The sequence below is a fragment of the Schistosoma mansoni genome (genome assembly GCF_000237925.1).
Source record: "Schistosoma mansoni, WGS project CABG00000000 data, chromosome 3 unplaced supercontig 0077, strain Puerto Rico, whole genome shotgun sequence".
NCBI lineage: Eukaryota > Metazoa > Platyhelminthes > Trematoda > Strigeidida > Schistosomatidae > Schistosoma > Schistosoma mansoni.
This window is the reverse complement of record NW_017386007.1, coordinates 1,331,861-1,355,986: the sequence shown is the minus strand read 5'-3', so window position 1 is coordinate 1,355,986 and position 24,126 is coordinate 1,331,861. Positions and strand designations below refer to the sequence as shown.

The 24,126-nt window shown below is 37.6% G+C and overlaps 1 protein-coding gene and 1 non-coding gene across 2 annotated transcripts; one reads left to right on the top strand and one right to left on the bottom strand.

Moving 5' to 3' along the window:
* Positions 1-3,253: 3,253 nt before the first annotated feature.
* Positions 3,254-22,491, bottom strand: Smp_072870 (actin, putative). Its single transcript, XM_018791398.1, has 7 exons — positions 22,412-22,491; positions 17,307-17,371; positions 16,927-17,253; positions 13,850-14,063; positions 11,374-11,547; positions 6,513-6,606; positions 3,254-3,656 (listed from the first exon to the last, which is right to left on the bottom strand). The coding sequence occupies exons 1-7, from the start codon at positions 22,457-22,459 to the stop codon at positions 3,451-3,453; spliced, it is 1,128 nt and encodes a 375-aa protein (XP_018645455.1). The 5' UTR covers positions 22,460-22,491; the 3' UTR covers positions 3,254-3,450.
* Positions 16,609-16,676, top strand: Smp_tRNA_01892_Pseudo_CGA.1.1. Its single transcript has one exon. It is a non-coding gene (tRNA).
* Positions 22,492-24,126: the final 1,635 nt, after the last annotated feature.

The following is a 24,126-nucleotide window of genomic DNA, read 5'->3' as shown; positions in this document are numbered from 1 at the left end:
AATTAGAAAAACATGACATTAATAATCAGGAAATTGTATACACCTCAGTCCTATAGGAAGTCAGCCGTGGTCAAAATAACTTAGTTATAAAATCTAATTGTGAAACTGAGAGATGCGGGTTCAAAATCCCTAGGGAACACAAGTTTCCTCAAGATTACAAGTATACTTTACTAGTATACGACCTAGATTCAGGGTTTCCTATCAACCACCCAATATATCAGTATAGTACATGCAATGTCGAGTCATTTAGATTAATGACCTTATTATAACTCAATCGATAGGATTCAATAAGCACCAATACACTAGACACTTTATCATCTAATGATTAACCAATGTTAGTACATTAATTTTAATTTCGATAGTGTAGTAATAAGAAGACGAAGATTATCAGAACTATGTGATAAGATATGAGCGCAATACATTTCGAACAATCTGATCACACCTATACGTGTTAAGAGCATTTATATCTGAAGAATAAACGGTCAACTAGACTGGAAATAGGGGAGGGGATAAAGGAGACCTGTACCATGAACTTTCCATCTATTTATAAGTTGAAGTAGATAACCATTCCCCATTTATGTCTTGTTTAACAACTTAACATCATCATCAATAGTATCATTTGTGCAAATACGATCAAGCCTGTTAAATAGGCGCCTTATCAAACCCCGTTTATATTGTACAGGACAATAACTATAATAACTAATATATTGGCCTGTCCACATTGGTTTCCTAAAAGTAGATCGTTTGATTGATGCATCTTATAGTCTACTTATAAGTATATCCAAGATGGGAAGGTGATCGTTCTTCTCCTCTTCACATGAGAGACTGATGTAGTTTTAAATAGTGGTAAGTTTATTCAATAAACAATTCATATCATCCTTTCTTTCACAGACAACTAAGATATCGTCCACATATCTCTTATAAAGTGACATGTTTTCGATTAGATGAAATAAAATCTGCTCTCACATGGCCACATGTATATAGCCTCTGTCATGGAAATCCTACTCACTGCCTTCTCGTACCACAGGTGTTGTTTACGAAATTGAGCGAATGTCTGGCGCTTTAACCGGGTTGGTGGACACGGAAAGTTCACCTAGGGGAGTTAGAAAACCATCGATGACATTCTGCAAACAGCTCTGATGGATGTAAGTAATGGCGGTGTGGATCTGTTGCCTGGAGAAAGACTTCTCGACCTTGAGTATGCAAATGATATTGTCTTACTATGCGATAATGCCCAAGTCATGCAATCCGCACTTAATCAGTTGGCAATCAGTGTCCGCAGGTGGTGCTTTGCACCTTCAAAGTGTAAAGTACTCCTACAAGACTAGTAGTATTCTAATCCTGTACTCACCCTGGATGGTGTACAGACTGAAGTAGTTGAGAAGTTCGTGTATCTAGGTAGCTACATAAGTGCTGATGGTAGCGTGAGTGATAAGATCGATGCATGTATAGTGAAAGCCAGAGCGGTTTATGCCAATCTGGACCATCTTTGGCGCCTTCGTGATGTTAGTCTGGCTGTAAAAGGTCGGATCTACAACGCGTCGGTGAGAGCAGTTTTACTCTATGCTTGTGAAACCTGGCTTCTCCGAGTTGAGGATGTTAGACGACTCTCTGTGTTCGATCATCGTTGTCTCCGAAGGATTGCTGACATCCAGTGGCAACACCATGTTAGTAATGCAGAGGTTCGGCATCGTGTGTTCGGGCGCCGAGACGACAATTCAATTGGTGTCACCATCTTAAAATATCGACTTCGGTGGCTTGGACATGTTCTACGAATGTCGTTCCAGCGAATTCCATGTCGTGCATTATTTGCCGACTCTGGGACTGGTTGGAAAAAGCGGAGAGGAGGTCAGTGTATGACATGGTGTCGTGGTATGAAAGAAAGCTGCAAAGGGATAGCTTCTGTTGGTCCTTCACAATTCCCTGGCTGGGGTTCGAGAGATCGATGCACGTATAGTGAAAGCCAGAGCAGCTTATGCCAACCTCCCTATCCTTTCTTCAAAACGTCAAATGAACACAATATCAGTTACTCATTAAACCATATATATATATTTTATTACATTGACAACTTATATTAATAAAATGTAATGAGAATATACTTAAAGGGAAACTGTTTGTGTTTGTTTTTTTGCTTGTTTGTTTTCGACATTAACACAGATATGTAATGATCAGATCATTATTATATAATAATGAATATACAGATTAGAATTATTGAATCAAATTAACTGACGAAATTCATTTGTTACTATGGTGGAAACAAAAAAACAACCCAGAAGAAGAACAGAAGAGGATAAACAAGGGGATAACATAACACCGGAGAATATATATATATATATCTATATACTTCCATTCAAACGTTCATAAATAGAGAGAGCGAGGAAAAAAAAGAGAAAAAAGAAAAATTGAAAAAGAGAAAAAAGTAAAGAAAAATTAGAGAGAAAAAGAAAAAATTAAGAGAGAGAAAAATTTTAAAGAGAAAGGAAAAATTAAAAAAGAAAAGGAAAATTAAAGATAGAAAAAAGAAAAATTAAAAGGAGAAAAAATCTAGAAACAGAAAAAAGAAAAGAAGAAAAATAAAAATCTAAAAACAGGAAAAAGAAAAATTAAAGAGAAAAAAAGAAAAGAAAAATTTAAAAAAGAAAAATTAAAAAAAAGAGAAAAACAACCATCTGAATAATGAAGTAAGTGAATAATTGAACCAATAACCATAAAAGAATAAACATTTAAAAAATGGAATGAAACTTTTTTAAAATTTTTTTTATGGAATTAAAAAATTTTTTTCTTTCATACATGAAAAAAAAATCAATTTTATAGCATAGAAACAAAAACCAAAAAAAAATTATAGATTTTCTATGGGAAAAAAAAGAAAACTAACCCGTAGAACAGAACATAAAGAAAAAGAAGAAGAAGACAGGGGTGAGTAGAGTGTTTTTTTGTTTGTTTTTTCTTTCTTTCTCTCTGTTGTAGTTGTCCTTTTAAGGAAAACCAAAAAAAATTACTGAACGAACTAATAGAGAAAACCAGTATAGAAAAACAAAACGACAAGGGAACCCGATGGATGAAGATATTCCTTATCTTATTCCTTGAAATGGAAGCACATATAAAGAGTAGTTAAGGAAAGCAGCAACAAAAACCAATGTGGTATTCATGATTTTTTTTTTTAGTGTAAAACTCCGATATCACTTCAAAACAAACCAACACAAACACACACACAAACAAACAACTAAGTATCATTATAATGATGATAAATAGGGTTATTGTAAAGTAGATAGGTCAAAATAAGCAAGACTATATGTTGGTGTGTGTGTGTGTGTGAGCGTGTGCTTAAAATGAAAATACAGATCCTATATTAATGAATATACACAACACATACAACTCTTTCTTTCTTTTTTTTACCGATTGAGATGACCAACTTGAAATGAAGAAATCAATAATTGTTTCCATAGATTTTTAAAGAAGTTTACGATGTAGAACACGTGCACCTTCACTATCATATTCTCTTTTAGATATCCACATACGTTTAAATGTATCTAATGAAGCTAGAATAGAACCACCAATCCATGTAGAATATAAACGTTCTTGTGGTGCAGATATACGTAAATGTGCATCTTTTGGTGCTAAACGTTTTAATTCTAAAACAAGACGATCACCAAAACCTAAAATAAAGGAAATATATAGAGAAGATTATGATAATGTAACAATTTCAAGTCATTGAACTGGATCATGTTCATAAGTGTAGACTACCTGTTTGAGGTCTGTGTGATTATCGCAACTAGTGATTAAAGACTCTAAATGACATGTGTTGTATCCCGTGGAGAATTATGAATGGTAACTTTTGAGGACTGTTTATGAACCAATATGATATGTATATTTCATATTGTATAACCTTAACCTGTCTAGTTGACCTTTTAATTTTCATATAAAAAATGTCTTAACAAGTATATGTGTGATCAGATTGTTCGAAATGTATTGCGCTAATATATCAATTTAAACCCCCTTTATGTGTTCAAAAACAATTTATTGTATAATTGTTAAGTAACTAACCTAATCATATTCGTCTTCCTCTTATCATGAGCTTTATTTTGATCTATAGACTATCGTTATACAATTTACCATTCTTGAGTTATTCCTAGTCTATTAATCGCTGCCTCCCACATTCACAGCCGTATTTGGCTGAATATTGTACACATGCTATTTCCTATTTTATGGTACGATGTGGTCTGTTTGATTGGTATATAAACCCAGGATGTTTGAGAATAATGATTCATATCACAGAGGCTGTTATTGGTGTTTTGGACTTAACTGGTTGGGTTAAGAAGAAGCAGGATCGATAAACACTCTAGACTGCTCGTACGGTTTTCGTGTGCCACTGTTTCAATCGATAATTTGCTGCTCTCCAATTGGCGGACTTATCACGTCATACATTAACTAGGCATCCACTCGGCCACAAGATATAACACATGACTCAAAATTATTTGCAATAGCCCAAGTGCATCTATTCTCTGTCATCTTTCAAATTCTAAGCCTTTGAATCGCATCTTCGATGGTTAATTTTTTTTCTACCACCATTCATACTGTTATAATCGCTACTATTTTGAGATTTGACCTGAAAACATCTCGTTGTGCTGATGGGGTATGGCAACTTGGACTGATGTACATACTTACCAGGTCCAACGTTACGACTAACTGACTGAGTGAGAAGTGATGGTGCCTAAAACACTAGACTTGAAACCATCAGGTTATTTATTTCTGTCTCGGATTGGAGTTTATATATTTATTTAAACACATAAATATTAGTACAAGGAGGCACCAAATATATATGCGCCACACAAATCTCATTTGATTTGTGTAAGGGCTGTGATACTGCCCAGGTGGTTTTATTAGGGGGCCACACCTGGAGCCTTTGACCTAAAGGTCTGATCTACAAGGCAGTGGAGCACTGTGAGGAAATGCAGTCACATGGTAACTGGTGACCAACAATTGATTCATACACCATTTCTTCCCTCAGGATACTGGAGCCCATGTGCACCATTGATTTGAAATCAGGGTTTTCCAACTCCCCTAGGTGGACCCTCCGTGTCCACCAACCTGGTTAAAGAGCCGGACATTCGCTTTTCGTCCTCTCAATTTCGTAAACAACACCCATGGTGCGAGAAGGCAGTGAGTAGGACTTCCCTGGCAGAGGCTATATACGCGTGGCCATGTGAGAGCATTTGGAGAGGGAGAGCGGACATTGTAGTTTTTATTTCTTGTTCTTTAAGTTGTTCACAAATATATTCTAGTCTCTCTAAGTGGGACATTTGTGAACAATGACGTTACGTCAAAGGACATTATCATTTGACCTTTCGTGTTTATGTTTTTGATCTTGTTGACGAACTGGAATACATTCTTAACACTATGCTTCACTAGGTGTTTGTGGAGTGGTTTTAAAACGGTTACTAACCACTTTGCTACAGTATGATGGGGGAGGCGTACATGTCCAAAATTGGTCCTAATGGGATATCCGGTTTGTGTATCTTCGGTAGTCCGTACAACCTAGGTAAATGGATATCTATCGGCCTAACTATTTCGTATGTTTGTAGGAATCATCCCTATGGAGATCATCAAAGAATTATTACTAAAATGCACTATGGATGTACATTTCAAATTCAATGGCGAAATGTATAGATAAATAGATGGTGTCGCAAAGGGTTCACCCCTAGGTCCCATATTGGCTGATATTTTTCTCTCTAAACTAGAAAACGGCCCACTGGCACAACAGATTGACAAATTTTCATTTTACTGACGATATATGGACGATACGTTTATCCTTTGTAATGATCATACTGACTTGACAGAAACACTTGAACGATTCAATACAATTCATCCATCCATGAAATTCACATGTGAGGAGGAAAATGGAGGTAGAATAGCCTTTGTAGATGCTCTACTTACAAGGAGAAAAGACGAGTCATTAAGAAGAAACATAAACAAGAAAACTACTTGGACGGGCCAATATACAAATTTTCTTAGTTTTGTTCCTCTACAATACAAAAGGAACCTAATCAAGACCATATGCTCTCTAGATGTGGTTGAAGAGGAAACAAAGGCATTGTACATGACTCTGAAAGAAAACGGATATCCGGAGAAATTTATAAATGAAAATATAACCAATAAAAGAGAGCATAAGGAATCCCTAACTGTGAACAATGTTTAGTGGATTTAATACGAAGAAACACATCACGGATACACCCGTTTAGTGTTATATAACCTCAACTCAGTAACCAATTATACAGTTTCCTCTACCTGATTTCCAACTACACGTTTTACGTGAAGCCTAGTAGTACAATCCTGGACTCGAACTTTCAACTAAACAGTTAAATATCTCCTGATACTGAATGAGATGTATCAAACTACGTTTTTGTTTTACGAAGAATATCCAAACTAAATATGCTGAAATTTGGTACTGCACAACATATTAAAAGCAATGCCTGCTCTACACACACGGTATGAAACATGAAAAAATCACTCACCTTTGAAAAGCGTCGAACCGCCTGAAAGTACAATATTCTCATACAACATACGTCTTAAATCCATATCGGATTTTTGAATGGCATAAGCTAATACCTGAAAGCAGAACATTATAGATTCATATATGTGCACATTGATACATTCATATAATATATTTCCAATAAATGAGCAACCTTATTGCAACCATGAACCGGTCTGGGTCAGACCGCCATTAAAAACTTGGAGGACTATCTCGTCCTAGTATTGGACCCCTTAGCGATGGGTATCCCCAGGGTGCGGGAATCAAAATCAGGACCTTTGGCTTCACGCGTGAACGCTTAACCTCTACACATTAGACATTAACACCGTTGGATGCCAACTCAGTGGTCTAGAGGTGAAGAATTCGCCCGTGAGACCGAAGGTCTTAGGTTCGAATCCATCCAATGGGGGGGACTGTAGACGTACACCGCTAAGGAGTCCCATACTGGGGCAAAACGGTCATCCAATGCTTCTAGGTTCCACCTGCTGGTCCAACATAGATCGTTTCATGATTTTAATGAAATCCAAGTTTCCACAACCCCTTACTGACATTTGAACAATCAATCATAATACTGATGAAATGAAACGATGTTCAGCTGAATAGTTGGTGCAACGAAGGTTGAAGATATGAAGAAATTAATGGAACTTGGTAGTAAAGTATAAGGTTTTTAATAATAATTACTGTATGAGACATAGCGATACTATCTGACTTTATGAACGGAATCAATATTCAGACCCATAACTTATAGATTGATTGCAAAGTGAACACAACGATTTCGCTTTTTTTTCGTTCGATAGATATTGTAATGTCAATTAATAACTTGGGTGTGAAAATCAGAAGTTAAGACAGAGAATAGTTGTTTGGGTGTTTAAAGAGAACGAATAACGGAGGATATTTTTGACCAGTTTTTCTTCAGTACAAACTTTATTGACGGCTATTGTTAATGTGTTTTTAAAGTCCTCCCTCTGAAACTTAAGCATAGGTTTAGATTGATCATATTGTAATGAATGCCTTCGAATGCCCTGGTACGGCCGAGAGTGGGAAGAGTACGCTCTCCCTCTCCAAATGCTCTCACATGGTCACGCGAATATATAGCCTCTGCCACACAAGTCCTACTCACTGCCTTCTCGCTTCAAGGGTGTTCTTTACGAAATTGAGAGGACGAAAAGTGAATGTCCGGCAATTTAACCAGGATGGTGGACACAGAAAGTTCACCTAGGGGAGTTGGAGAAGCCTTCATTCCAAACCAATGGTGTACATGGGCTCCATTATCCTGAGTGAACAAATGGCGTATGAATCAATCGTTGGTCACCGGCTACCATGTGACTGCATCTCCTCACGATGCTCCACTGCCTTGTGGATCAGATCTTCAGGTCAAAGGCTCTGGGTGTGGCTCCGTAAGCAAACCACCTGCTTCAGTTTGGGCACCTGTGCAGTATTACAGCCCTTACACAAATCAAATGAGATTTGTGAGGTGCATATTTATCTGGTGCTTCCTTGTACCAATATTTATATGTTTAAATAAATAAATAAATTGTAATGAATCACTGATGAGGTGAATGGGAACAGAACCACAGCTCTTTTTAAAATACCTATTGAAATTTCGATGAAGCCTTGGAATGTGCCAAACTCATACTACATTTCCATAGTCAGTAAATGAACATCGGTTACATTTGCAAAAAGCCATGAAAGTAGAGAGTGAAGTCTCATGTAGCTTCATGAAAACATTCAGCTCATAATCACTATAAATCTGTCAGCTTGAGAAAATACTTATGCCCTGGTACGGCCGAGAGTGGGAAGAGTACGCTCTCCCTTTCCAAATGCTCTCACATGGTCACGCGAATATATAGCCCCTGCCAGGGAAGTCCTACTCACTGCTTTCTCGCACCACCGGTGTTGTTCACAAAAGTGAGAGGACGAAAAGCGAATGTCCGGCGCTTTAACCGGGTTGGTGGACACGGAAAGTCCACATAGGGGAGTTGGGAAACCCTGATTCCAAATCAATAGTGAACATGGGCTCCATTATCCTGAGTGAACAAATGGCGTATGAATCAATCGTTGGTCACCGGCTACCATGTGACTGCATCTCCTCACAATGCTCTACTGACTTGTGGATCAGACCTTTATGTCAAAGGCTCCAGGTGAGGCCCCCTAAGAAAACTACCTGCTTCAGTTTGGGCATTTGGGCAGTATCACAGCCCTCACACAAATCAAATGAGATTCGTGTGGCTCATATGTATCTGGTGCTTCCTTGTACCAATATTTATGTGTTTAAATAAATAAAAAATAAATAAATAAAACACTTCAATAATATACACACCAACTAAACCATACTTTAGATTGATTTAGTATTGTTTGTTTGAATCTTCCCATCGATGTGTTAGGATTGCAACTGGCCAGTCTCTAATCGGCATATGTGCATACTGTGCGTATTGCCTCGATATAGCCTTAATTCACAAGCATGGTAAGCAAAGATGGATAGTGGCTAGCAGTGGAATAAAGGACGCGCGTTTCGTCCTATTTGGGGATCGTCAGCTGGATGTACCTGCATCTCAGAGTTGATGTTCGCTCTGGGATTAGAACCCAGTACCGTTCGCTTCAAACGCCATCGCTTTATCCACTCGGCCACTGAGTCCTGATAGCCACTTGTGAATTAAGGCTATATCGAGGCTATACGCACAGTATGCACATATGCCTATTAGAGACTGACCAGTTGCAGTCCTAACACATCGATGGGAAGATTCAAACAAACAATACCAAATGAATTCAAACTTCACCCCATCGCACAAGCAAGTGGCTATCAGGACTCAGTGGCCGAGTGGAAGAGACGCGCGTCCTGGATTCCATTGCTAGCCACTATCCATCTTTGCCTAAACTATACTTTAGGATATCAAAGTGCAAATCAGTTTTATACGACTGACTGGAAGATGTACCTGCATTTACTATTAGGGGTAAATCTTTAAAGATAGTTGACGTTTATATATTTATGTAAATCCTATGACAGATGAGATAATTCTATGTGTATCGTGAAAGTCATAGTTGTCATTCTGAAGTTAGTCTGGTTGTAAAAGATTTAAAGTACAATACATTAGTGAGAGCAGTTTCGTCATTAATGAATCAAATCTGGCTACATTGAGAAGAGAATATGAGGAGAGTTTCTGTGTTCAGTCAGTCACAACGTAGAACTTCGTATGTACGTACATCAGTTCGAGTTGCCATACCACATTAGCACAGAGATCCAGTTGTCGATTCAAATCCCATGGTGGTAGAAGTAGTAAGAGTATAAGCAGTAATCCGAAAGATTAGGGTTTGAAGATGTTATTGAAGGAGTATAATCCAATGAAATAAATTTGGAAAGAGAAAAAAGATAGGGACATGAAGAATTCAGAAGATTAGAATTTGACCACAGCCTAGTCTGGTCTAGATGACTTGATTGAGATGCTGCGGTGGGTTGTGCTCTAGTCGTGGCTTAATGACGATAGTTAATGACCTCTGTTATGAAGTATAGTGTTCAAGATCTGATACTAATGCACCATGTCATACGTGTTAACCTCCACCTCCTGACTGACTATTGAGCACGAAGACAAAAGTGGAGGGGAAAGTCTATCGTGGTACCAAATTATATATATACATTTCTCAAACAATGGAGTGTATTTGTTATTGAGGGAAAGTGACTTTTTTATTCTGCTACTTCTGATTGGTTCACTATATCAACCTCCTGAATGGAGACATCATTTAAATTGTTCGTAACACATAATCTAAATTTTACATCACGGAAGGTATTGAAACCATACATACCGATAAGAGTTTATACAATTAATCAATCATAACACTAAAATTATTATTATCAGGAGTTTTTGTGGAGATTTAGTATTTTCATAGTTGAAAGCGTGAGTCAATTGAAGAGATAGACCACTAGGGGGATAGGAATTCACTGAAGACAATTGGTGAACGGTTGCTCAACTTTGTGGATTGGTTGGAGTTAGACATAAAAATCATCGGATGCCGGCTCAGTGGTCTAGAGGTTAAGTGACCTGGCGCGAGACTGATAGGTCCTGGGTTCGAATCTCATGAGGCGAGGTCGTGGATACGCACTGCTGAGGAACCCTACAATAGGACGAAACGGCCGCCCGGTGCTTCCAGGTTTTCCTTGGTGGTCTAGCTTCAATTGACTCACTCTTGCAACTATAATAATACTCATACAAATTCTAAGTAAGAAACATGAAATGTTCGTGAAGAGTTAATTAAACTGATACCACCACCGATTATTTATTTATTTAAACACATAAATATTGGTACAAGGAAGCACCAGATATATATGCGCCACACAAATCATTTGATTTGTGTGAGGGCTGGAATACTGTCAGAGTGCTCAAACCGAAGCAGACGGTTTTCTTAGGGGGCCATACCCTGAGCCTTTGACCTAAAGGTCTGATCCACAAGGTAGTGGAGCATCGTGAGGAAATGCAGTCACATGGTAGACGGTGACCAACGATCGATTCATACGCCATTTGTCTCCTCAGGATACTGGAGCCCATGTGCACCATTGGTTTGGTGGACTTTCCGTGTCCACCAACCCGGTTAAAGCTCTGGACATTCGCTTTCCGTTCTCTCAATTTTGTAAACAACACCCCCGCCACTGTGTGAAGGTAGTTAGTAGAACTTCCCTGGCAGAGGCTATATACACGTGGCCATGTGAGAGCATTTGGAGAGGGAGAGCGGACTCTCCCCACTCTCGGCTGTACCAGGGCATTTGGGGGCACCACCACTGATAGTGTAACATACTTTTAAAAAGTAAAAAGGAAAACAATAAAAAGAATTTATAAAATTATGAATCAATTTACTTGATGAATACCAAAATATTCTTGACCCATTAAATCTGGTCGAAATAATAATTCTGGTGCACGAAAACGTGCTGGACCAATTTCTAATGTAGAACCATCTGGTAATGGATATGAAGCTAAAGCTTCCATTGCTTCAACTTTACTTGGATTTAAACTAATGAAACATGCACGTTCCTAATTATTATTATTATTATCAAAAATGAAGAAAAGGGAAGAAAAAAAATAATTAAATAAACTATGTAGGTATATATTGTAAGCAAAGATGGATAGTGGCTAACAGTGGAATCCAGGATGCGCGTTACTTTATCCTATTTGGGACTCGTCAACTGGATGTACTTGCATCTCAGAGTTAATGTTCACTCTGGGACTCGAACCACCAGTACCTTTCGCTTCAAAAAACAATACTAAATGAATATGTAGGTGTATATGTTCGTATTCTTGACTATGAACTACATTCAATGTATGAAGGTTTAGCGATACTACTATGTTTACCTTAAACCGAAGTAAATGCATAGCAACTTGAATGTACAACTTATTGGTTGGAATTAGTGTAAATTGATTCAAATGCTTTATTAAAATACTTCATATCATGAAACTTATATCAACTGGGAAGAATCAATGAAACTTAAGAATTTTTGTTATTGTCCTAGACTAGATCTGTTCATAACACTGAACATAATTATAAGCAAATACAGATGGTGGCTAGCAGTAGGATTCAGGACGCGCGTTTCGTCCTGTTTGGGACTCATCAACTGGATGTAACTGCATCCCATAGTTGATGTTCCCCCCGGAACTCCAAACTAGTACCATTCGCTTCAAACGCCATCGCGTTATCCACTTAGCTACTGAGTCCGGACCAGAATTACTTTAGGAAATATCTAACGTCAACTGGGGATCAACAAACGTTTAAATCACCCTATGAATAAATTATCCAGAATTCTACTGATATGGATTTCTCTTTTTACACATAAAACATTTTTGCTATCTCCATGCTCTAGTCTTGGTAAATTAATCGCAGTAATTACATATCCTGTAAAATATCATAATCATACAGATTAGTTGTTGTCTATCAATTCTTCGTGTACAACTTTAATTACTTACGCCTGTTAACCCTCGTGGAGGAGCATAGGTCGCCCACCACCATTCTCCATCCAACTATGTCATGGACAATCTCCTTTACAGTTGCTATTCATCCCTTTCACGTCGACCTCGATGCAGTATGTTCCTTGCTCGTTCTCTTTTCCGTTTCCCTTCAGGATTACAAGTTACCACTTGCTTCGTGATACAGTTTGGTGATTTTCGAAATGTGTATCCTATCAACTTACATTGTCGTTTCCTAACGTTTTCTTAATTTGGAAGCTGGTTTGTTCTTTCCCACAGTAGGCTGTCGGTGATGGTATCCGGTCAATGGACATTGAGTATCTTGTGTAGACAATTCTTTATAAATACTTTTGCACTTTTGATGATGGTTGTAGCAGTTCTCCAGAATTGACTGTTTTGGTGTTCGTATTAAAGATTCTGACTTTGATATTGTTTGTCTTGAATTCCATATGTTTCTCAACTGTAGGAGTGCCGCCCTTGATTACCAGTCTTTGCCTTTATATCTGCATCAGACCCTCCCTGTTCATTGATGATGCTGACCAGATACGTGAAGGATTCCACATCTTCCAGAGTTTCTCCATCAAGTGTGATTAAGTTGGTGTTCTCCGTGTTGTAGTTGAGGATCTTGGTTTTGCCCTTGTGTATGTTGAGGCCTCTGCTACACTAGTTGTCTTCATCTGCATTTGTTCGTGTGTATAGGATAGAAGAGCTAGTTCATCTGCAAAGTCCAAACCGTCTAGTTGCATCCAACCTGTCCATTGTATTCCGTGTTTCTCCTCGAGATATGGATATCTTCATAATCCAGTCAACCAGTAGAAGAAAGAGAAGGAGAGAGAGAGTAAACAACCTTGTCTGACACTAGTTTTTCATGGAAGACACTTTTGATTAATTGTTCAAATATTATAACACATTTCTCTATTGAACCACATACAACACTCATAGAATTTTGAGATGGTGGAGAAGATTTGTAGTTCAGTTGGATGATTTTGATGGAGTTTTGTTCTATGAGCTGGATAATTTAGTCGTGGAGCTTTCATCGTCCTTCTGAACGATATCATCAGCATAAACTTCGGGTAGAAGTGAAGTGTTTGAATTTCTCCACATGTGATTCACAGCTTATCCTGTGCACCTCGATGTGGATTCATGATCTCAACTATATAAAATTACTAAAATCTCCACAAAACCCTCTTCTTGTATCTCGTATTGGTTTGATTTTTGTTCCTAAGTTTGTGCTGATGATGTCGTTCAGAAGGACGATGAAAGCTCCATGACCAAACCATCCAGCTAAGAGAACAAAACTTCATCAAACTCATAGAATTATTTGTCAGAATAAGAAATTAATTTTCTACAATTAAACTTCTATTCATTTATTTACCTTAATTTGGCGAACAATTTCAAATTCTGATGTTGTATGAAAATCAGCACCTTCTTTACGTAATAATAAACGTAAAAAACGTGTTACATCTCGACCAGCTAAATCTGTACGTTCAATAGCATGTGGAAGAGCATAACCTTCGTAGATAGGTACAGCATGAGTTACACCATCGCCTGAATCTAATACAACACCTGTAGTTCGTCCAGTGGAATATCTGATTTTTATTTTTTTTTTAAGACAGGAAAGAAAAGATAAGTTAATCTATACCTCACTTCTATTAATCGTAAAGGATCTAATTAATTTAAACAAGACATTAGTCATGTATTTATTACAGACAAGTAGTCGATAAAAACCAGGGTATGCCAAATAGGCGTTGTGGTATTTAGTATGGTTAGTGTAATGAATCTACAACCCAGTGATTTTAAATTACGTGCTTTAAAAGTTTGGTTGAAAGTCAAGTGGCATATTAATTTGGTTACTGAGTTGGATTGATAAATACATTCAGTACTGATTAAGGCCCCCAAATGCCCTGGTACAACCGAGAGTGGGGAGAGTCCGCTTTCCCTCTCGCAATGCTCTCACATGGCCACGCGTATATAGCCTCTTCCAGGGAAGTCCTACTCAATGCCTTCTCGCACCACAGGTGTTGTTTACGAAATTGAGAGGACGGAAATCGAATTTACAGCACTTTAACCAGGTTGGTGGACACGGAGGGTTCACCTAGGGAAGTTGGAAAACCCTGGTTCCAAACCAATGGCTCACATGGGTTCCAGGCTCGTGAGGGAACAAATGGCGTATGAAAAAGTTGTTGGTCACCGGTTATCATAGGACTGTATCTCCTTACGTTGCTCTACTGTCTTGTGGATTAGACCCTTAGGTCAAAGGTTCGCAGAGTGGCCTCCTAAGAAAACCGTCTGCTTCGGTTTGGACACTCTGACAGTATTCCAGCCCTCACGCAAACTGAATGATTTTGTGTGGCGCATATGTATTTGGTGCTTCCTTGTACCAATATTTATGTTTGAATAAATAAATATACATTCAAACACCAGATCTGGATATTCAAGTCTGCAACTGAAGCCACGATATTTTTCGGATGAGCTTTGTGGTGAAAATCACTTTATTGGGGATAAAATTCGTTCTTTACTGCATCAGAACTGTAATTCTTCGAAGAGTGAGAATAAACAATGAACATACGTCTCCAAATAAGAAATCTGAATTTCCTAACTCCGTTAAATCAGACAGTTAATGAATTCCCAGTCAGTCAGTCAGCTACAACGTAGGACCAGGCACACTTATGCATCGGTCCAAGCTGCCATACCTCGTTAGCACAACAAGATGAACGCCGAATTCATAGAAATAGTTAATTTAGTGGTGGTAGTATATAAAGAAAGGTTGTATATAAGGATATAGCATAGGAAGGAAAAAAGTTATGAAGCAATTGTAATCTTAAGGTTTAAGGGAAGATAAAGAGTGTATACACTTACGCCATTGTGATCGATTCTGAGACATGTCACCTAGAGTCTCCAACCATTGGTTACGATGATCACGCGGACCCCAACCAAGTAGTCTGTACCTACCAACATGACTCAGACTAGAAGTTAGTGACTTAATGCTCTGATACCACGTTTTGGTTTGGCCGTCCCCAACTTTCTTCCAACCATCCCCATGAATTCCCAGACGGATGCAGTTGTCCTCAATCTTTAAAAGTCATGTTTCATAGCCACAACGTAATGAAGAACTGTATAGTACACTTGCCCTTTGATAGACAAACGAACAGCTTATCAAGAGCATAGGTGGGACATGTTAGGAGTTGGGAAAAGCCAAGTCAGCTTTTTTCGAGATTTTGTTTATTTAATCTCTATATTGATGAAAATTCAAAGGTAATCGAAGTGGCCAATTTACTCAACTATTACATCCTCTACGGTTAGGCTGGGCATAGACGCAGATTGTCCTTGAAGAGAAATTTTACATTCAGAGGGAGAGAAACGTATCCTAAACGCCTTTACTGTGGTTTCTGAAAACAACTGCATCTTTTGTCTTTACCTAACAAAATTAATCGTCTGCGTACACCAAGTTTATCCTACTTACCAAGTACAAGCCCATGTACTCGCCTTTGAACCATACTATGGGTAAGGGTTAGTGGTACCATTTGTCTGTCCAAACTGGAGTGGGTAGGGGGAGTTGAACATGCAAATTAACGATTAAAAATATACGTGCTGCTGATTCACATCAAGTTATTGGGGGTATATTTAGGTAAGAAACCAGGTGTTGAGGTTAGATGAAGAAAGTTATTTATAAAAGTACATCAGCGAAAAAACTAGACAAATCTGAGAAAGGTAGATTATCGTGGTGAGCACTACTTGATATAGTTTATTTGGATGGTCGTTCGTCATGAATTCTAACCGAATAATAGTGCTCGAGTAAAGTCTTTAATAAATTGATGTGGTTTTTGGGTGACAAACGATATCAGACTTGTCGATCGCGAAATAGTCACTGTTGGTATAAACTAGCAACATGTACACGTAACCAGCACAAAACTCAAATTGTAACTATCGTTTGAGTTTATCATTTGCCAATCAGATTAACGTAAGTAAAAAGAAAGTCAAGTTTAGAGACTTCTATTTAATATTTTCATAGTTGAGATCATGGGTCAATTGAAACTAGACCACCATCGAAAACCTGGAAGCACTGGACGGCCGTTTCGTCCTATTATGGGACTTCTCAGCAGTGTGCATCCACATTAACACCGTTGGATGCCAACTCAGTGGTCTATCGGTTAAGGGTTCCGGCTCGAGACCGGTAGGTCCTGGGTTCGAATCTCGCGAGTGTGGGATCGTGAATGCGCACTGCCGAGGAGTCCCATGACAAGACGAAACGGCCGTCCAGTGCTTTCAGGTTTTCGATGGTGGTCTAGCTTCAATTGACCCATGATTTCAACTATGAAAATACTAAATTCTCCACAAAACCCCCTCTGACTTCTATTTAAATTTGATATTGTTGGTAGTTATTTTGAATAAAACTCTTATAGTGAAGCAACAATGTATCATATAATCATCCATGTAAAATTGAAAACTTACAAACTTAATACCGCTTGCATTGAAATATAAAGCGCAGGGACACTAAAAGTTTCAAAGAATATTTCTGCCATTTTTTCTCTATTTCTTTTTGGATTATGTGGAGCTTCTGTCAATAAAACTGGATGTTCTTCACTATTGACCATCAATTGATCTTTGCCGTAAATATAAGCCCAAATACGTTCCATATCATTCCAATCACGAATAATACCATGTTCAATAGGATATCGTATACTTAATAAACCACGATGTTCTTCTGCTTTAGGACCAATAAAATCATCACCTTCAAGAGCACCTGCCATAACTCGAACATGTTTTGGACGGCCAATGCTTTAAAGAGAGAAGGAGGGGGACATCAGAGGTAAACTAATCAATTAACTTACTAATTTGGAAATCGGTACTTTGGTACTTGATCACCTGCGAAGCCTGCTTTCAATATACCTGTACCCTATAAGTAGAGAAATAATAAAAGTTCAATATGAACTTTTAGATAATATGAAATACATACAGGTGGTGGTCAGTTACTGAAATATGTGATACTGATTAAAGAAGATGGTTTTATGAATTATGATGCACATTAACGTGTTAATCAGAGTAATAGATAATAATATGTAGGTCTTCTATTTAACGGCTTCAATTAAGAGAGCAATAATGTTCTCACTGGTAAAATTTACAGAAAAGTGAATTTTTAGTTTGTTATTGATCAAATGCCTTCTCGTGGCGGGGGTGTTGTTTACGAAATTGAGAGGACGGAAAGCGAATGTCCGGAGCTTTAACCGGGCTGGTGGACACGGAAAGTTCACCTAGGGGAGATGGAAAACCCTGATTCAAAACCATTGGTGCACATGGGCTCCATTATCCTGAGGGAACAAATGGCGTATGAATCAATCGTTGGTCACCGGCTACCATGTGACTGCATCTCTTTACGATGCTCCACTGCCTAGTGGATCAGACCTTTATGTCAAAGGCTCGGGGTGTGGCCCCCTAAGAAAACCACCTGTTACGGTTTGGGCATCTGGGCAGTATCACAGCCCCCACACAAATCAAATGAGATTTGTGTGGCGCATATATATCTGGTGCCCCTTTGTACTAATATCTATGTGTTCAAGTAAGTAGTGCTTTTTATGACGATGGAGGTCAATTATTCGACTTCATTGAAATGGAAAATACAGAGCTGTGTAAACTATTGGTTTTTAATCCAAGGATAAGAATATAGTGCAGTTCAATGCTTATTTTTGTCGTATGGCTGTAAGATAGGCATTCTGAGTTGAAAATGATGTTATTTGAACAAGACTGCTTTCGGATATTTTTTCTTACTCGGACAATGTGTGATGAGTCGAATTGCTACACAACTGAAAACCACACATAAAAATGGCGACACAAAATAAGTTAAAGTATGTTAGGAAGAGTTGGAGAGTGAATAACGTTAGGAGTGAGTAGGTATAAGCTAATTAATAATTCTCATTCCTCTAAAAGCTTTAATAGATAGCCTTCACGTTTCCTGATACAATGTTTACATCGAAAGATTTCATTTCTTAATGTTTTCTTCTGGTTATTTTGGCCTTTTTTCCAACCAAGCCGGGATTTACGCCAAAAACTGGTACATGTCCAACGATACAACTACATTTTGAATTGATAGGTGGAATTCAGTTTGGTAAACGAAAAAGGGTGAAAAATCATGGTGGTCTACTTCTGTTATTGACTTGGATTTAGCGTCCTTTTGTTTATTGATACAGTGTATGCAGTAACCAATGGGGGATTAGTCTACCTTCGATTGCATCTGAACTGTTGGAACCTGCTATGCATCGTAAATTGTGCAAAACCTGACTTAGGGGGAGCAGGTTAGGTAGTGGATTTACTGATTACATCTTTACTGTTCAAGGGGTGTCACATTAATGTCGCACCTATTACAAACTCACGATCATTGTTTCTTGACAACAAGGCCTCCTCCGATTTATTGAACAAGATTATGTTCTACGATTTTCCGTTGGAGGGTGTACCTGGGGAGTTTACCATCATCATGAAGGCTTCGAACACAAATAAAACAAAGAGAGCGAGGGCATACAACCGCCTATTCCCACTATTCCAGTCCAGGAGTGGGGTTAGAGAGGTCTATCCAACCTCACCATTCAACTAGACAATAGACATTATGGAGACAATTCTTAAGGAAGTACGTGGTTATGGTATGGATCTGTTTTATGGAGAATTTTCTACCTTGAGTATGAGGATGATATTCTTATTGTGTGATGGCACCTAACCTATCCTAATCTCAGTTAATTAGTGTCCGTAAAAGTGGAATGTGCTTTGTGCCTAAGTGTGAAGTAATTTTGTAAGACTAGAGGGGACCAGTACCTGCACTCACTTTATGCCGTGATCTGTTAGAACTGGTTGAAAAGTTCGTGTATTTGGGTAGCTATATGAATGTTGGTGGTGGCGTGACAGATCAGATGAATCTGTGTGGTGAAAACAGAGCGGCTTGGATCATTCTACGTTACTTTTGGTGTCGTCATGATGTTATTCTCAAGAAGGATCGGACGCAGACGTAAAGGCAAGGATTGGCACAATATTCTTGTTCACTTTTTTGATTTAGCTACCATTTCTTACCTTATTTTCCCCCAATGTTATATATATATATATATGCTGCATATACTTTTGGGTGCTTAGTTATAACAATGTGTATTGAATAAAAAATGAGTCGAGCAAATACACACTTCCCAAGTTTAAATTTTTAACCACTAATCTCCGTAGTTCAGAAGGGTAGGCTACATTTATTGACCGCAGAATCATATATAAAAGAAATACTAAACATTGTCCACTGAAAATAATATAACCTTAGCATAGCGATTCATTAAAGTGAAAAGCAGACAGAACAACATTAATGACGTCACCAATAACAGGTTCTATTCCATGATGCATTCATTTATTTTACGTCTAAACGGAGGTAGACGGAAAGCAGTGTGAATCAAAAATGAAGATGTTAAGGTTTAGGTTGATCTTCAAGCGAATCAGTAAAATTTTAATTTTAACGATTATTATGGTTACTATTCCACATCCGGTTAACAATATTGCCAATATTTTTAAGGGAAAACTGAATAAAACGATGATTTGCGCTGATCTATGTCGACTGTACATAGTAAACAGTTTTACTTCTTGGTCGCTATTATATTTGGAGTTTTGACACTTTAAATGTATTTACATTTTTATTAAGTTAGAAATCCTCTGGATTGAGATATGGCAAATTGTTGACAATAAAGTACAGAGTGCAATCATGTATTATAGTCTACTTATGATGCTGTATATAGGCCTGATGTCAAGGATAATATCTCTACAACTAAATGTATCACACACAACATAGTGAAAATGCATTGAATACTTTGTTATGTATGGTACGTAAACCGATGGATTTAAAGTTCATAAATATTTGAGAATAGGGCAAATCTACAATAACTTACCTTTTTACGAATGTTTTCATCAATATACTGAACTATTTAAAAACTAGATTCGAACACCAAACACCTACTTTATTCCGAGCAACGGGATATTATCCTTGGTTCTCAGAAGAATTGTGGGAAGTTTAAGAAAAGCTCTTATGACTGGTTAAGTACTTCTAACATCATGCATTTTAAGAGAATAAAAACTAATCATGTGGTTTCTATCTTCATTTGAATAAGTAAAAACACCTTTTCGAAGTATTTTTAACCTTATAGAAAGAATGGAATTATCAATGAGTCCCTTAGTTTGACATATGAAATGCTAAGACGACATTACTTCAGCCACTTTAAAAACGACTCGGAGGATTTTCTGCTCGAGCATAGTCAACGAAAACAGATTATAAGTAAGGAGTCGGCCGTTACGAATTAATCAAACCAAAAAGTGTAAGTATTCGTAAGGTGGCTTATGAATTGTTTAAAATTTTCAATCGGTCATTTGTTATCAAAACTAAAGACTAAATAACTTGAGATTAAACCCTTTTGGGGCAGAGACACGAATAATCCCTGAAATAACTCTACATAGCTTCTGCGTTATCGATACTTGTTGACTACCAAACGAGCTAGCCTTGGTGGACAACGACTTAGTAATCAAAAATAAACTTCATGGACATTTGAACACCATAAAAATACCTATAATTCTTTACTATTCTGGGATCCGGTTTGAAAATTTCATCTTGCTATGCTAAAAGATATGGTAGCTTGAGCCGATGTACATACATACCAGGTTCTACGTTGTGACTTACTGGCTATAATCCATTGCAATTATAATGGCATAATTTTCCCGGAAGTTAATTCCCAACGAATTAAAGGGAATGATTCCTTACTAAATTACGGTGTAAACATAGTTAATACAATTAAGTATTGTGCATGCAAATTAACATTAGGTCATTTCTATCCTATGAAGACACAATAAACTCGTCCTCTTATTAGCTAAACGCACGATTTATAATGATGTCTTTGAAATGGGTCATTAGAAGATTAGTATTTAGTGGTATATATTGAATCTTGATTCAATGCTTAGAGGTAACCATCTGAAACTAAATGTAAGTCATAGCTTTACTTGTTAAAGAACCATGGTCTTATTCAGACTACATCTACTTAATTATGTTGACACAACAAGTATCTAAATTTCGACTTTTCAGTATCTAGTCCCTAAGCACGGGTTTATGAAATAAAACGGTACAGGTCAGAAATTAGAATGGAAGTTATACTTTGAGGTCTAGAGACTTATAAGGTGTCAAGTTTTCACGTATTTCTGATTCCTTACATGTATATCGATGACACTGTTCGCTAGATTGGTGATGCATGTCTGGTTTGTCTTTACTTGTGACATGAAAGTGGAAACAATTTATGGTTCATTGATGTTTAGTTAAATAAGTGATTTTAACAGTCTGGATATTAACAGGGACTTGTGAAGACATCTACATGCTTATTACTCTTTACAAAGTATCAGTACGATGACATCTACAAAACGTGGAAGTTGTAAGTTCAAGTTTAGAGGACTCATTGACCAGAAGTTCAGAACTGCTTTAGATGGTTATATTTTTGCTTTAGTTCTGCTGTAAATTCGTATTACATGAAGCACAAGCTGAAAATATTTTGGGGAGAATGATAAGCTTGAAAATATGGTTGCCTCTTCCACTCGTGAAAGTTATGGGGGAGGATATAAAGCGGCTTTACGTAACTTTGGATTTTGTATATTAGCAACCGTCGTTATAGCTGCGTGTAGCTTATTCACTGGTATATTTCACATTAAACTAATCGCTAAGTTTGATAGCTACTTCAAATATTATGGATCAAATTTTGCTGGCGAAATCTGTTGCTTGTAATGGTGATTTGGCTAAGAAGGCTATACGTTTTTTTTTACCTTAAATGTAAATTCTACTTAGTAGAACTGAAATTAACTTCACTTTGACTACCAACAAGATGTCCATCAGGTCAAAATTAGTAAATAAATGGGGAGGAGAGAATTGAGCATAAAAATTGGTTTGACTCACTATATCTATAACGACAGGTTGGTTTGTTATAACATCATAGGAATCCATAACACAACAAGGTAGCGCACACAACCCAAAGTTAGCACTGTAATTTTTCAATATACAGATATCACAGTCAATAATTTTTATATAAGTAGTATGAATAGTAGATTTTCTGACAAGTCTTAAATCTCTAACTTAGTATCTATGAAAATACTAAGTTTCCTCCAAGAAGATCCATTGATTAGGTCAATGCTACTTGCTCCGGTGGCACATGTCAGTACCTAATATCGTTGTAATGAGCTGGTATAAACTGTTTAATTTCCCTGAACCAGATTCTCGTTGTTGCAGTACGGTTTTAGGTCTCTGGGTTGACCGCTTAGTGGAGAAAATGGTATTACTAGCTGAATCAACTCGATAGTGGTCCTTACACCCTTCTTATTTAGGAGACCATCGGTCTGTTGCGGTAGATTATCCCCCAATATAAATAGTCATGTAAGTCTTCGAAATCGATTCTGACCTCATTAGTTTTACTGGACACAACTATCTGAAAACACTCGATCACGCATCCACACCAGGCTAGGAGTGGGCACTGAGTGCGACGCATCCATTGCAACTGTTAACCAGCTTAGATCAAACGCTTCCCGACATATGGATAGCCTTCCAAATATATCGTGAATCCCCTCGATTTTAACTTTTGACTTGATTGGATTGGTATCTTTCGATTATAATGATGTTAAGTACAAAGGCTTCGTCAAACTTCGAATACCTGTAGCATCTTTAGGTCGTAGAGGAACAAACGTATTATGCTATTGAGATGTGGAATGCCAGTATAACCATAATTAACTTACTAAAGTACATGGTCTTGTAAATATTATATGTATGGGGGCGGATTTATATTAGTTTGTGAATTATGGCGTTCCGTCACGGCTTCATCATCTTTTAAACTCACAAAGAGTAAATGTTCTTCAGATACGCTGAAGATTTGTGTTTGAATCGAAAGTCATTTTCTTGTGGACCAATAGGAATCTACTGGTGACAGCAGTTCACATACAAATACTGAACACGCGTATTGGTCTGCTGATATTTCTTAGGGATGAAATTGTCGTTGTTTACGATTTATACTGCTGACGAATCATACCGTTGCCTGTATTAAGTGGAGACACTGGTATCTAGTAGGAAGAAATTAGTGGTGGTTCCCCAAATATACGCTCGAAGCACGCTACGGTTCCCTCAAGGGCTAACTTCCTGAGTTCCTTGGGAGAAAGAAACTGATGAGTATCGTGTCCCGTGACTTCAAGTGTCTGAGGTGACAATCTTGTTTTGGGTTTTTGTTTGACTTTGCGATTACTAGCAAATAAGTCCCTACTGGACCTAAGTTATACCTCCAAGGTAATTCCACTTTCCATATCAAGTGTTTGTTCACTTATTCAATCATCGGTAGTATCAAAAATCCTTTTACAGTTACAGAAGCAATTTATGATCGTCCATTTTATTGACTAAAAATCCACTTCAACAAGATGCGTAGCATTAGGTTCGTTGTGAACATCACAGCCATCACTGTTTTTGTTAGATGTCCCCTGGGACACTGATATGACTGTTTTACGCATGGGATTGTCACACACTATTATACAATTGACTAGTGACTTATATATCACTTCTTAAGCATTCATGGATTGAGAACTTAATACGATGATGATCAGCATGTAAATTAGTTAGTTAATAACCATTTCAAA